The sequence below is a fragment of the Pseudorca crassidens genome, chromosome 21 (assembly GCF_039906515.1).
Source record: "Pseudorca crassidens isolate mPseCra1 chromosome 21, mPseCra1.hap1, whole genome shotgun sequence".
In the NCBI taxonomy this organism is placed as follows: domain Eukaryota; kingdom Metazoa; phylum Chordata; class Mammalia; order Artiodactyla; family Delphinidae; genus Pseudorca; species Pseudorca crassidens.
The window spans coordinates 26,054,942-26,069,855 of NC_090316.1; the positions used below are offsets into that span (position 1 = coordinate 26,054,942).

The 14,914-nt window shown below is 39.3% G+C and overlaps 1 protein-coding gene across 4 annotated transcripts in view; it reads right to left on the reverse strand.

The window, feature by feature from the left end:
- Positions 1–14,914, reverse strand: part of WWC2 (WW and C2 domain containing 2) — a 166,756-nt gene that overhangs the window by 57,010 nt on the left and 94,832 nt on the right. For 3 of the 4 annotated variants that reach the window (XM_067721811.1, XM_067721812.1, XM_067721813.1), the window contains exons 3-4: positions 12,130–12,333; positions 11,291–11,367 (exon numbers count right to left, since the gene is read on the reverse strand). In XM_067721811.1, coding sequence (XP_067577912.1) covers positions 11,291–11,367; positions 12,130–12,333 — 281 coding nt within the window. Of the gene's footprint in view, positions 1–11,290; positions 11,368–11,486; positions 11,525–12,129; positions 12,334–14,914 lie in introns of those variants that run through there. The other variant, XM_067721814.1, reaches the window with a different exon arrangement.

A 14,914-nucleotide genomic window follows, 5' to 3' on the forward strand; every position in this document is an offset into this window, starting at 1 on the left:
ATATATCACTTAAACTAGCAAAACAACTATTAATACAAATGATAAACACCTGGTCAAATGGCTTCCTATTTCAGATTAACATCCGAAGTCTACAGTGGTCCCCAAGGCCTATGAATTCTGTCTTCATCTCATTGTCTAGGTTACCTCTCTCACCTCCTCTCTTACTGCTCTCACTTTCTCTCTCCATATATTGTGGCCACATTTGACTTCTTATTGTTCTTTGAAGATCCCAGACCTTCTCTAACATCTGGACCTTTACACCGGCTCTTCCTCACCTAACTTCACCACCTCTGTCTAGCGTCTGCTCAAATGTCACCTTCTCAATGAGACTTACCTTAAATACTCTATACAAAACTACAGCCAGCTCTCCTTCTTCATCTCTCATGCCCTGTTATACAGCAATTATTTTTAGTTAGATTGATTTTTTAAAAAAACAAACCATGACTAGAAGCTGAATTTATCAGAATGCTTTCTCTGTATCAATTGGAATGATTAATGATTTCTGTTTACTCTGTTAGTGTAGTGAATAATTCATTTTCAAATCCTAGACTGTACATATCTAGGATAAGCCCAACTTGGTCCTGACAAACTATTTTTGAATGTTCCTGCATCTGGTTTACCAATATTTTGCTTAGGATTTTTGTATCTAAGCTTATGAATATGGCTGGCTTATTTTTTCCCTCATATTATCTTGTCAGAATTTGGTTGTATTAGCCTAATCTTCAGGGTGTATCTGGAATTTCACTGATAGTAACAGGGCTGGTCAGATTCTTTCTTTCATCTGGAGTCATTTTTGGTCAACAATATCTTAGTAATAACTTATTCATCTCATCTCAAAATTAAAATGTAAGAGTATAAATTTACTCAAAATGTCCTGTCATTTCTTAAGCATCTAGAGTTTTATCTCTTCATTCCTTGTATATTTTTACTTGTTTCTTTTCTCTCTTATCAATCCTGACAGACACCTGTCAATTCTATTATTCTTTCAAAGAACTAAATTATGCTTTTGTTGATCTCCTCTATTATAGCCATGTTTATTATTTAAATAATATCTTCCCTTAATTTTATTTCCCTTCATCAACTGTCTTCAGATTTATTCTGTTGTTCTTAGATGGAATTCACTGCTCATTAATTTTAAGACTTTCTTATTTTCTAGTATATGCATGCAAGGCTAAAACTTTTCTCCAATTCTCTTCTGACACTACTAACAGTATTAGCTAAACTACAGACTTTACTTGGATCCCCCAGGATCCGACCATGTTGTCTTTACTTGTCATGTCTCCCTAGACTCCTCCAATTTGTGACACTTCCTCAGTCTTTTCTCATCTTTAATGACCTGTTTGCTTTTGAATAGGTTAGATGTTTCATGAAGTGTACCTTGGGTTTGTTAGATGCTTTCTCATAATCAGACTGAGGTTATAGATTGGGAGGAAGAATATGACAGAGGTGATGTGTCCTTCTCATCGAATGATATCGGGGTACATGCTGTCAACCTGACATCACTGGTGATGTTAAACTTAATCACTTAGTTATGGTAGCAAATCCCTAGATTTCTTCACTTTAAGTTTACTGTTTTTCCCTTTCCAAACTCTACTTGTTAGAAGATAATCACCAGGCCAGTCCATACTCAAGAAGAGAGGAGTATCAAAGATTAGTGGACATGTTAAAAATCACCAGAGCTAAGTAATACATATTTGTGGGGAGATACTGTGAGGCCTACACAAATATCCCTTTTCTCAACGTTTTACTCACTAATTTTATCAAAGAGCACCCATTATTATTTAGAAGTGTATGGTTCTCCTCCAAATTAAGTAGCCTCTAAGTTTTTTAAACTTAGGAGTATAACATACCTACAAAAAAGAAAAAAGAAAATCTTAAGTAGACCATTCAATAAATGAATGGTAAAACACCCATGGGAAGGTCAAAAGTTCAAGAAGTCCCAGAAGCCATTCCTGTGCCCCACCAAATTACTAACCCTTCCTTTCTCCCCAAAGTAACCACTATCCTGACTTCCGACCCTATAAGTGGTTTTGTCTTTGTTGAACTTTATATAAATGGAATCATACAGTATGTACTGTTTTATGTCTAGCTTCATTTACTCAACATGGTGTTGTTGTAACTGTGCTCAATTATACTTGGGGGCTCATATTTTAACACATTCATTGCCCTCTTTTTTCTTCTTAGTGAAGCATTTTGCCTTATAATCTACCTATTCCAAAATTAACAAAGCTATATTAGCTTTATTATTTTTTTTTTTAATTTATTTTGGCTGCGCCAGGTCATAGCTGTGGCACATGGGATCTTCGTTGCGGCATGCGGGACCTTTAGTTGCAGCCCGTGGACTCTTAGTTGCAGCATGCATGCGGGATCTAGTTCCCTGACCAGGGATCGAACCTGGGCCCCCTGCATGGGGAGCACGGAGTCCTACCCAATGGACCACCAGGGAAGTCCCAATACTAGCTTTATTCTGACTAGAATTTGATTGTTGCATCTTTTTTACCCATCCTTTTATTTTTAACTCTTCTGTATCTTTGTTTCTGGTGTCCCTTATAAGCATCATATAGGTAGATTTTTCTTTCCAAAACCAGTCTGTAAATCTTTGCCTTTTAAACTAGAACATTTAATCCAATTACACTTATTTCTAATTATTTGGGTTTAATTTACCCATCTTACATTAAACTTTTCATTGGCTTGCCTTTTCTATTCTCTTCTCTCTTTTCCTGCTTTCTTTAGTATTTCCAATGGTGAAGAACTTCTGGTGCCATTAGTTACTTTCAAATTTTGTCTGAAAACATGTTTATCTCATTCATATGCATGAAAGATGTTTTCCTGTGTATAAAATTCTGGTTGATGGTTATTTTCTCTTAGAGCACTGAAAGTATTACCTTATCATTTTCCTTTCGTCATCACTACGGAATAGTCAGGAGTATCGCTCTAACTGTCAGACCTTTGCAAATAATCTTTTTTCCTCTGGCAGCTTTGAATTTTAACCATTATATGATTAATTTACAGAAGTTCTACTTAGTTCTTTTCCCATATATCCTTGGTCATTTCACAGTCATAGTATCTTTCTTACTCATATTTTCAATTCCTTTTTTATTTCTTGACATATTAAACACCCATATTTTACATTCTGTATCTAAAATCAACAAAATCTGAAGCATTTGAAGACCTGATTCTATTGTCTGTTTTTTTCTGCTGGTTCTTACTGATGTGACCTTGTTTCTGTGTAAATTTGTGATTTTTGGCTATGAGTTTGTACCCTTAGAGCTCTACCTGTGGAAGACACAGGTGCAGGTGCGTTTCTCCGGAGAGGATATGCACTTCCAGGCAACTGGCAGTGCAGCCACCTGCCACTTTCTACACCTGCCACAGCTCGAAGTAAGTGTTTAGCTTGCAGTTTCTCAGACCTTCCAGGTAAGTGTGAACTCAGCCTGCAAACCCATATAAGGTGTGTCAGATGGTGATATGTTCAGAGGTCAGAATGGTTTCTCATTGTTTCTCCAAACAGGTCACTTTTCCTACTTCTTTCTGGTGGGTGACGGCAGTGGCAGGTATGTTGGGGTGGCAGGGCTGGAGGAGTTTAATCCTAGCTCCTCTCACACCGAGGGTTTGGTCCTTTTGGGTCCCAATTTTATGCAGTTGGGCTTTGTCTCCATGAGACCATGAAAAGAACACGATGGAAGGTGATGTTCACCCAGCGTGGCAAATTCTCTTAGGGAAAAGCAAGTTTTAGTGCTCTGTTATTGCTTTAAATGTCTTATGGCTAATTTAATTGAGTTTATGATTGAACTTCTCACATTTAAATTGCTGATCCATCTGGAATTAAAGGAAAAAGGTACAGATTCACTTTCATTTCTTTTAAAATGGGCCAAGATATGTCCCAAGCATTCATTGAATAATCCATTTTTTCCTTAATGATATGGAGTGCCACTTTTATCACATTTAAAATTCGACAAGGTGTTTCTGCATATTCTTCAATGTTCAGTTCCACTGATCTTTCATTTTTGTGTCAATATCACACTTTTGTAATTACTGGAGATTTAAGTATTTTAAATATATTAAGATAAAGACCTATATACAATTGCCAACCCAACTGTAATAAACACTCATGCATACAGATTGTGATCTCTAAATACCACTTCTCGCTAAAAAAGAATCAGAGCTTCTTGGAGAAATGTTTGATTCCAGACCTTATACAAAAAAATCAAGAACATCTTTCCAGACCAAAGTGAAAGAAACTATCAGAATATTGGGATCAAAGGCCTCAGGAGCCAATATAAAAAGGCTCCTATACGCACAAGACAGGATGATGTGAGGTTCAATAAGAATAATAATTGCAATGACATATCAATAATGTTTAAATTCGTGATCACACAGTGATACTTAAACAAACAAACTCAACTCTGTTGGTCATCTCTAACAGATGCTAGGACATAGCTCATCATTTGAAATTTGTTTTTTTTTTAAAGGAAAATAATCTAACATTTATTCATCTTTCCAATATGAGCTGAGGGTAAGCAAATAACAAGTAGCAGTTGGGCGGTGTGGAATTTCACTTTATAGAAGTATCCCAACAAATAAATAAATAAGGAATAATATAATTAGGCTCTCATCATTTTGTAATCCTTAATGAAATGACCTAGATGATGATCATGAATGACTACTACTATAATAAAAAAGAAAAATGGGACATTGTATGCCTGAGGGAGATACTGTAACACCAACCATGATGAATTCTACTCCCCACTAAGAAAAAAAAAAAACCTAGATCTCATAATCTCTACATCTAATTAGCAATTTATATGGGCCAATAATTTTTTTATAAAAGATACAAGATACAAAAGTCAGATGAAGACCTCTATAAACAACCTGGTTTTTATGAATAGTTACATACAGAGAAAAGAGGGTGACTGAAATCAACTTCAAAAATATATATATTTGTCTAAACTCATCATATTGTACTTTTAAATTTGGTGAATTTCATTATAAATAGTTTATAATAAATTATAACAGCAATAAAAGTGAATAAGTGATCATTTTCTATGTGGGGGGAAAAGATTTAAATGAGTAATTATTAGAACCAATAAATAAGGTAATTTCTTCATGCCCCTGTCCTGCTTTCTGTCAATTATGCCTTTTCAAGCATTTCATACACATGGAAGCACACCAGTAGGTAGTCGTCATGACTGGCTTCTTTCACTTATCATATTGCTTGTGAAATTCATCCATGTCATGAGTATTAGCAGCTTGTTCCTTTTGATTGCATTTTATGGATATACCACAATTTATTTATCCGTTCATCCACTGGTGAACCTGAAGGCTGTTTCCAGGTTTGGGCTAGTAAGAATAGGGCTCCTGTGAATGTTTACACTCAAGTCTTTGAGTATATGCTTTCATTTCTCTTGTGGAAATCTCTACAAGTGGGATTGCTGGGTAACATTTTAAGTGTATGTTTAACTTCGTAAGAGACGTATGTAGTATAAATAGCTATTTTTTTCCTCTCACAACTTCATTGTCATGGCCTCAGGAGGCTGATTCTCTCAAAATTTAACATGAACATATTAGGTCAATGTATTTATTGGGTTTATGTCAAGGAAAAGTATCAAAATATAATGAAGTGTTGGTTTGAGTTGTGTTCATTATAATATCTTTATCTCACACAGTTCCACAGAGCTTAACTCCCACAGTCCTTCAAAAAAATGAGAGAATGAGTATTGCAGCCTTCATAGAATCATTTAAAATTGATTTTTAGGAATCCTTATTCCCTGTTCCTGTCTGCTTAGACTGTACATTCTCTCACAGAAGAAGTTAATTGCATTTGATTTTGTAAAATGCCATGAGCATTACGGATATCTGGGTGTTTATGAGTGAAGATGGAGAAGTCTGGAAGTCATGGCCAGAGAGACTGAGACAGTAGTTCACCCAAGTGAGGAGAAACTAAATACCTCCTCCCACAGCAACACAGTTTTGATGAAGAATTTCTTTTGACATATAATTATTTAGCCTGCAGTATGGTACCCTTCAAAGCTAGAAAAGGAGACCAAAATCATTAGAGAGAAAGAGAGAGAAACAAAACAGTATGAAATCAATAAATGTGATTGTTATAATTTCACTCTACTGAGTATGCTTTTTGAAAAAAACACTACCGTGCTATGAAATTTAATCGTTTCCAGTTATTAGCATGTCTTAACAGAGATAAGACCAGTTCTTGCATTAAGTAGAGTATCTCTCTCCCATTTTCTCTTTCAGTCTTGCTTCTTTAGTGAAGGTGAATCAAGTCATATCATTCTTCATTTCATTCAAACTTCATGAAGACTGTTGTACTATTTTCAAACCCAACACCAACTACAACATAAATTCATTTCTGGATATCTTAAAAGAATAACCATTTCTGATGTACAGTTTGCTACTGCAAATCAGTATTGCTCTATCTCCTTCAAAACCTTGAGATCAGGAAATTGGAGCTGAAAGAACTTGGGATGTAAGCTAAGTATAAAGACATCACTCATGTCTAATCAAGAGACAATCCTTATTTGTAGCAATTTGCATTCTCAGAAGGCATATTTCTTTTCATCTGAAGCACACTGCTATGACTTTTGTATGTTAGTTACATCACTGGTTAAAGTGTCATAGTTTGATGTGCACATGAGCTAATAACTCCATTCACAGTTACACAGTTACAAACTAACCCTTACATTCAACTGCCATTCTTTTAAAATCTGTGCCCAAGACTGCAAACAGGTGAGATTGTGGATGGCTTTTCTAAGTCCATCACCATTGCTAAAAATAATTCAAAGTGAATTCATATTAACAATGTGGGGATAAATATATCTGAGAATAAAGACAGCACCCTGTTATCAACAGCAATGCCCACTAACCAGCCATGTATTTGGCGTGGAGAGCAAATAATTTAACCAGAGGAGCGTTTGTTTCCTTTTTGACAAAATTAAAAGTTACATCAGATCATATGCTGTGGTGCTCAATAAATTTCTCAAACACACTTGTATTTCTAAAGAAATTTATACCTTTACATTTCCAACATTTTATTTCAGTTTGATAAACAAGAGTAAAAACTTAATCAAAATTCAGCAAAAATTTTCTACATCCAATTTTCACCATATCTTACCTACTTGTAATCTGGGATATAAATTTTTTAAAATATCAATTGAATTGAAGGTTGAGTTTGTATAAGATACACCATTCCTTATCCTAAGTATCTATAATGAACGAATGAAATAATAAATTTTGGTGTAAAATGTTTTACATTCCTCTTCCTAAAAAAATAGATTTTCTCAAGAAATTAAACACCCACCTCTAAAAGTTATGAATATATTACTAAAACGGCATTAATTTATTCACTTCTCCATTTCAACAACTAGGAATAAGATGCCAGGAAATACCGTTATCCTATTAGCCCGAGGAGGAAACTACAGCCCAATGATCACCAACACCTATGACCATAATATAAAATAATACAAAGCAGATGCTTTAGACAGATGTTCCTAAATACCCGATTCTCAAATGCTTGACCCATTTGCTGTAATTCAATAAAACAAATGAAGCACCTACTAATATTGTTACAGTAAAATAATGAAGTATGAGGCCAGTGCTTGACTTCATCTGAAAAGTTGTTACTATGACGAAAACTGCAGGCAGGTCCCCTGAGACACCAAAGCAACGAAGAGTTAGCTAATTCATGAGTTACTATTTCTGCGGCACTACTTTGTGAAAGGGACTAGTATATGCAGGGATTCTACAGGATAGGCAAGCCAAGAAAAACTAGGTTATCAAAATCCATGAAGCTCTGCTCAAGTTATGCAGCCGCTTCTGAATGGCTGGGGAAGAGCCACCTGGCCAATAAGTGCTCAAATGACAGAGAGAGGGAACCATCTGCCCCGCCATGTTCAAACCATGACACAGCTCAAAACATCACAATAGAGCATGGACCACAAGGGCCAATGTGCTAAGGAAGTATTTCTATAAAAGGGCATTTGCGTGCTTCCCTGGTGGCGCAGTGGTTGAGAGTCCGCCTGCCGATGCAGGGGACGCGGGTTCGTGCCCTGGTCCGGGAAGATCCCACATGCCGCGGAGCGGCTGGGCCCGTGAGCCATGGCCACTGAGTCTGTGCGTCCGGAGCCTGTGCTCTGCAACTGGAGAGGCCACAACAGTGAGAGGCCCGCGTACCACAAAAAAAAAAAAAAAAAAAAGGCATTTGCACTGACAGGAAGTGTTAAACAAGTGCCTATTCGCTAATGAAAGAGATGCTCTCATCTTTCATTACAGTTATTATGAATGTCTTCTACCTCTTCTTGAGGGAAGCACCTTCGTGGGGAAGGCACTCCTTCCTGACTCACCTTTGTGGTCCCACAGTGATGCCATACACATGAAACACAGGCTTCTGATATTAAGAGCACATTAAACCTGGCACAACATAAGCTTTGTCTGAGGGATTCTGCTGCATTGGGAGACATGTCCAGGGGACAGGACTACTTGGGATCTTCTGGGATCTCCCCCAGTGAGACGGGGCTCCATTTCCTTCTAACCGTTATTTGTGTGAGATATCCTATATGTACTTTTGATTTTAAATCCCTCCCTTAGTTTGCATCTTTCCTAAAATAGCATTTAAATGGACAGATTATGACAGCCTGTTGAGGTATTCCATTTACAATATGTCTTACAAAGAAAAGAACTGTGAAAAATGTTTAAAATTTCAAAGGGCAGTAATAATAAGTAATAACTTCTTGAGAAGTGCACAACTCAAGGGAATACTGAAGTTTAGCAAGAGTAACTTTTGACAAAATACCTTCATTCTCCGCCCCCCCCCCGTCTTTTTTAGATAAGGTATCTGCCTAGCAGATCACAGAAATGTACACACATGGTAGACATGGAGCAGCAAGGATCCCACAAACCAGCCCATGAGATTCTTAAGGAACGTACAGAGAAATAAAGGTGGATTGACAGAGTAAGGGTTGTTTATGGTAGAAAAGAACACTTCTAACAATGACTTCCATAAGTGAAACCCAGAAATCCAGACTGAAGAGAGGTTTGCGTCCAGAAAATATAGACGAACTTTTTCACACTATTTTTCTGAGAACGATAGAAAAGTTGTGAGGTAAAACAAAACAAAAAAGAACATCTATTTGAAGACACTGGCGAACGACTAAGGCAAATAAGGGAAGCCCATGGTCAAGATCCAAACTTGGCACTGTTTTTCCTTTTGAGGCATTTGTATATGTGTAGGGAAAGTGAAAAGCTGGGAGAATGTAGTGACCGAGAGAGCCTGACACACAGAAAGCACCGGCTGTCCCACAGAGCTGAGAGGCTTCGGGGAGAGACTGGAATCCAGCCTCAATCCGGCAAAGGGACCCTCAGGAAACAGCCCAGGAGTTCAACTGGGATTCTGAAAAGCTCCGCCCTAAGAGAAAGGGTGGACTGGAAATAGACCCACTCTGAGAAAAATTAAGGAAGCCCAGAATTCAGAAAACTCAAACCCTGACTGAATTAAAACTATCTACCCCTGGACTAACTGCCTATAAGAAGCAAAACTAAATCCTCTTTGAAGGATAACAAGATCATCCCAAACCTCAAATGATCTTTATTCTCTTTCATACATAATATATGGCTCTTAATTAAAAGTAAGCAGCTGTGAGATCTCAAATACTGACCAAAAATCAAGAGAAAAAAACAGACCGAAGAATCCAACATACAGGAAATCTAGATATTATACTAATTAAGACATGGAATTTTCAAACAACTGTGATTATTTCATTCAGAAAAATTATTATATCAACATGCAGAATTTGGGCAAGTAACTAGAAACAAAAAATAAATAGAAATTTTAGAATTGAAAAAACACACAGTGGAATTAAGCTGAAACCAATAATAAAAGATAAGAAAATCCTAACCGGTTTAAAAATTAAGTAATATACTCATATGAGAAATTATAAAGAAATTAGAAAATATTTTGAACTGACTGATAATAAAAATACAAATTCAAAACCTATGGGATGTATGCAAAAGCCATGCACAGAAAGTAATTTAGAGCTTTAAGGGCAGATATTAGAAAGTAACAAGGCCCAAAACCGTGTGTCAGTATCTGCTCGAGTTGAAGCTATGTATATTTTTTGACACGGCAATTCCACTCCTAGGTGCATAACCAACAAAAATGTGTACATCTGTGCACCCAAAGACATGTGTAGTAGACACGTACACTAAGGCATAATTTTTAATTACCAGCAATTCGAATAAACGCTAATGTACGTCGACAGTAGAAGAAATAAAGAATTCATGGTATCTATACAAAAGTGGACTGCTTTACAGCAATAAAAGTGAACGTAGATGAATCCCAAAATGTTGGACAAAAGAAGCCGTCAGTAATCCATGAGGTAGCGTTCCAATTTCACAAAGTTCAAAGCAGGCAGAAAATCAACTTAGAGTATTGCCAATAAAGGTCACCTAGTGGGCTTCCCTGGTGGCGCAGTGGTTGAGAGTCCGCCTGCCGATGCAGGGGACACGGGTTCATGCCCCGGTCCGGGAGGATCCCACATGCCGCGGAGCGGCTGGGCCCGTGAGCCATGGCCGCTGAGCCTGCGTGTCCGGAGCCTGTGCCCCGCAACGGGAGAGGCCACAGCAGTGAGAGGCCCGCGTACGGCAAAAATAAATAAATAAATAAATAAAGGTCACCTAGTGTCACCTTTAGGGAGAAGGATGATGATGAGGGGATACCACGGGGGCTTCTGGGGTCATGGCAATAATCTCTTTCATGACCTATGTATTGGTTGCATGAGTTTGTTTACTTGGTGAACAGTCTGTAAGACTCCAAAAGTCAAGGGTAAACAAGCTGTGACGTTAACAGCAGTGTGGTCAAAAAGATTTAGGGTGAAGATGGGCGAACAACCCATGAGGAAGTGTGAGGCACTAGAAAAGGAAGTGACGTGGTGATGTGAACCGTGGGCATCTTGAAATATTAGGCTGTCTGATGAAAGAGCAACTAGGCTCAACTCTGGACGTGTATTTCAGCACAATAAGGAAAAGTAAGTTTTCCAGACTCAAATTTTGATGCAGTATACCAACTGCAAATAATAAAACTGCCCAGAAAAGGAACACACTCTCTCTCAATAGAAAGAAAAATCTCAATCACTCACATGTTCTAACAAAAGCAGAAAGACTACCCATCGAGGATAAATGAAAGGGTTCCGGCATTGAATGGAGAGGGCAGATGACCACCAAGTCCCCTTCCAGATTCTAGGCATACGTTTCACGAAGAACCACAATAAAAAAGTCTTACCCTTAATCGCGTAGTGGAGATCTCAGCTTTTAAGATATCAGGGTCATATTTAGTACTGGATGAAGATCCTGAGAATACTTTCAAAGGGAAAAAAGAAAAAAAAAAAGTAACTTGTACAAGTTGCATAACTAGTTGTCAACTTGGAATTTACAAACTCTAAAAACAACAAGATTTACATGCTTCTGTGGATACTTACTTAACTTTATAACTCCTTTACTGTCATTCATCAGACACCTAAATATAAAAAGTCATCTTCAAACCTTTATAATTTTTTTCAAGAAAAAGGAATGTTATAAAGACCCCAGCGCCTCATTTTCCTCTGAATTTTATATCTATGGATAAAATCTTAGAGAATCTTATTGCAGACCCAGTTTATCAGAGCTTTGCATTATCCAGAAACTTGTAATTTAAGTAGAACTTCTGGGCCCATCACAGATGCTTCTTTAAACAAGACCAGCTCCAGATTATCAATTTCTGAGATGAGAGAGAGGTCGGTCAACTCAGGTGTTCAACAGAAACTTCATTCTAGTTAATAGCTCCAGTTTTAGTTTAGTCCCACTGCAAACATTGTACAAGAGTAGCACAAGGGCCAAATTATTTGCCCTGATCTGAAAAGGTAAACATTAATCCCCCACTGAGGAGACTTTTATCTGGAATGGGGTCAAGGGGTTTTACTGAGAAATCTGATGTGTGCCCTCAGCCTCATGTGGCTCTGAGGGACTCTTCCTGCCCGGGAAGGAACAGGACTCAGAACAAAGTCCCACAGAAACCCAAGTGGCCTTCTATTACCTACGACTTGGTCCCCATTTCTCAGGTCTGAACAGCCACGCTGTACTTACAGCTGGTGCGAGAGCTCGACTTTTCCTTGTAGGCGTCATTTAACCGGACGTATTCATCCAGGGCCAGGGCCAGTCTTTGCTCCTTCACGTGGTACAGCTCCTTCTGCGTCCTGAGGGCATCCTGAGCCACGGACAGATAGTCCTTGAGCATTTTCTCCTGTTCCCCCCTCCATTGTTTCCTTGGATCTTCAATCTGCGTGGTTTCTGAAAGTATATTAGGTGGGTTATTTTTCAGAATTTAGTGATTTTTTTTTGTCTATTTATTTAAGCTTTCAAAAAAGTAGCCATCTTTATTTCTTACCTCCTTTAAGTAGTTTATTAGTGGTATAAAGTGACTTCTCCGGAAGTGTGATAGAGTTTCTGTTTTAGTTTACCCAGTGCCTCCCCATCCCAACCCCTTTCAGGTCCTTGTCAGCAGTTTACCCTCATTGCCAATCCCTCAGACACAGTGTTGCCTAGGTAAGCACAGCAGCAGGGCTGTGCTCAGGTCCTTCCTTTCAAGAACTGTCTGGCTCCCCAGTACCTTCAGAATAAAAGCCAAGCTTTTATGGCCCTGTATGATCTGAACCCAACCTGCTTCCCATGCTTCTGTTCACTCAGTACAGGACTCTTGCCAGGCTGCCCTCTACATCAGCAGTACTCAAAGTGTGGTCTGCAGACCAGCGCCGGTCCGTAAACTCTGTTACGTGTCTGTGACAATAAGTACAGATATCAAGAGTAAACATTTTGAAATGTTTACAGCAATTTCATACAGTTATCCTATATCTGTTGACTCTAATAATAATAATACTGGGCCTTGCATTTTGCATTTTTTTCAACTTTTCCAATTCATTTTTATTGTTATTTTATAAAAATATCAGTTAGTCCATAATGGTTCAGAAATTTTAAAACAAACAAACACAAAGACCAAACCCCGGTCACGGGTTAAGGAGAATACCCTAAGGCACAGTTCTTGGTTCTGCACTTCTGCACACTAGCATCACCTAGAGAGCTCTAAAATAAATCCCAGACCAATTAGAGTTTCTGTGGGTGGAACCCAGGCAATGGCAGGTTTACAAGCTCCTCCAGTGATTCCCATGAGCGGCTGTGGCTGAGAGTCTGTGCTCTGCAACAGCTCCCATACTGCCTCCTGCATGGAATTACGAATTATTCAAAACATCCCATCCTAAACTTGCTCAAACTTGCCTCCCCTGCCTCACCCACTCCTCCCAGAGGGAACCAAAATAAAGGCTCTGGCCCATGCTTTCCCCTTTGCTCCTTCTGCCTCCTGACAGACCCAGGTGCTTCCCCACGTGGCCCTTCATGGTGTGATGTGGCCCCCCTCTCTTGGGAACTGTAAGTAGTACAACTTCTTTCGATGGCACTGACCTATTTGTGTTGTCACTCAGCCATCTCTAGAAATTAAATCCCAGGTACAATCAAGACAGATGGGTCATACGGGCTGGCCACTGCATGAACATGAGGACCTACCTCTTCCTGACAAGTTAGGATTGGATAATTAACTTATCAATTTGCTGGAATGTCCAGTGGTGTGTACTGTCTTCAAAATGCTTTGTGTGTGACTCTCAACCTTAATGTACCCCAACTCGGTATTTCTGGTTGCCCCTAAGGACTCCAGTGAGTCAAAATGCAGAGAATGATAGTAGACGATCTGCTGTGACCACAATTATCTCCAGCGGCCAGGCTGGCTCTGGAAATGTTTAACCTGGTCTCCAGGGATAAGAACACTACAGTGGTTCAGACGTGAAGCCTGGGTCCCCTTCGGGCCAAGGGAGGCCTGGGTCAGCCAGGGGCACCGCCACCACTGCCTCAGACCTACAGCCCTCCCTTCCGTCAGTGGTTAGAGAAAACATCAGCGCTTTCTCTAAAGTAGTGAGTATTCGGAACACGAATTTTTAAAGATGTAAATACTTCAATGTGCAAAAGAGGCAAATCTCATGTAATTGTGGGTAAAAATACGCTAGAGTCAATGTCCAAAGAAGATATGCAGGAGGGGGCAGTGCTGGACAGACAGCCCCCCAGCCAAGAATCTTCAAGGGCATTGGTGCAAGGGGCAGGCTCGGCGTCTGGGCAACACGGAGAGCAGACAGTGATCAGCCAATAAGAGCCTAAACGTCTCCATTTTAAATATTCCTTATAACTCAGGTCTCTGGCTATCCAAACATGTAATATTTACATTCATTTCCAATATTTCTATATACAAATGCAAACTGACTCAAAGCACAGAGAATTCATCCTCTAACAAACAGAAATTTATGGTCTTAACTGTGGATGACCCCCAATAATCCTCACCTCCTAGTGTGCACACCCCTGAACACCGGCTAGCGTGCGCGACTTGCTTCGAACGAAGAGCACACAGAGACTGGGTGTCACTGTGATCGCCGTCGTGCCCTCTCTGCCTGGCCCTCCTTGGCTTTTTTGCTCTAGTGAAGCCAACTGCCAGGTTCCACGCCATCTTATGCACGTAGCGAGGAGAGGCGGGTGACGGCCGGCAGCAGACAAGGAACTGAATGAATCGTGCCAGCCACCACACGAGTGAGCCTGGAAGCAGGCCTCCTCCGGTCATGCCTGGGGGTGACACAGCCTGGCTCACACCTTGAGGACACCCTGTGAGAGACCTGGAGCCAGAGGACCTGGCTCAGCCTTGCTTGGCTTCAGCGCCCGAAGAAACAACGAGATAATAAATGCAACCTGTTACAGTGAGATATATAACTAGGAAACTAACCAAATAAAGAGATGATACAAATTGAAAATGTGCATGAAAAACTTGAAATGTTCATACATT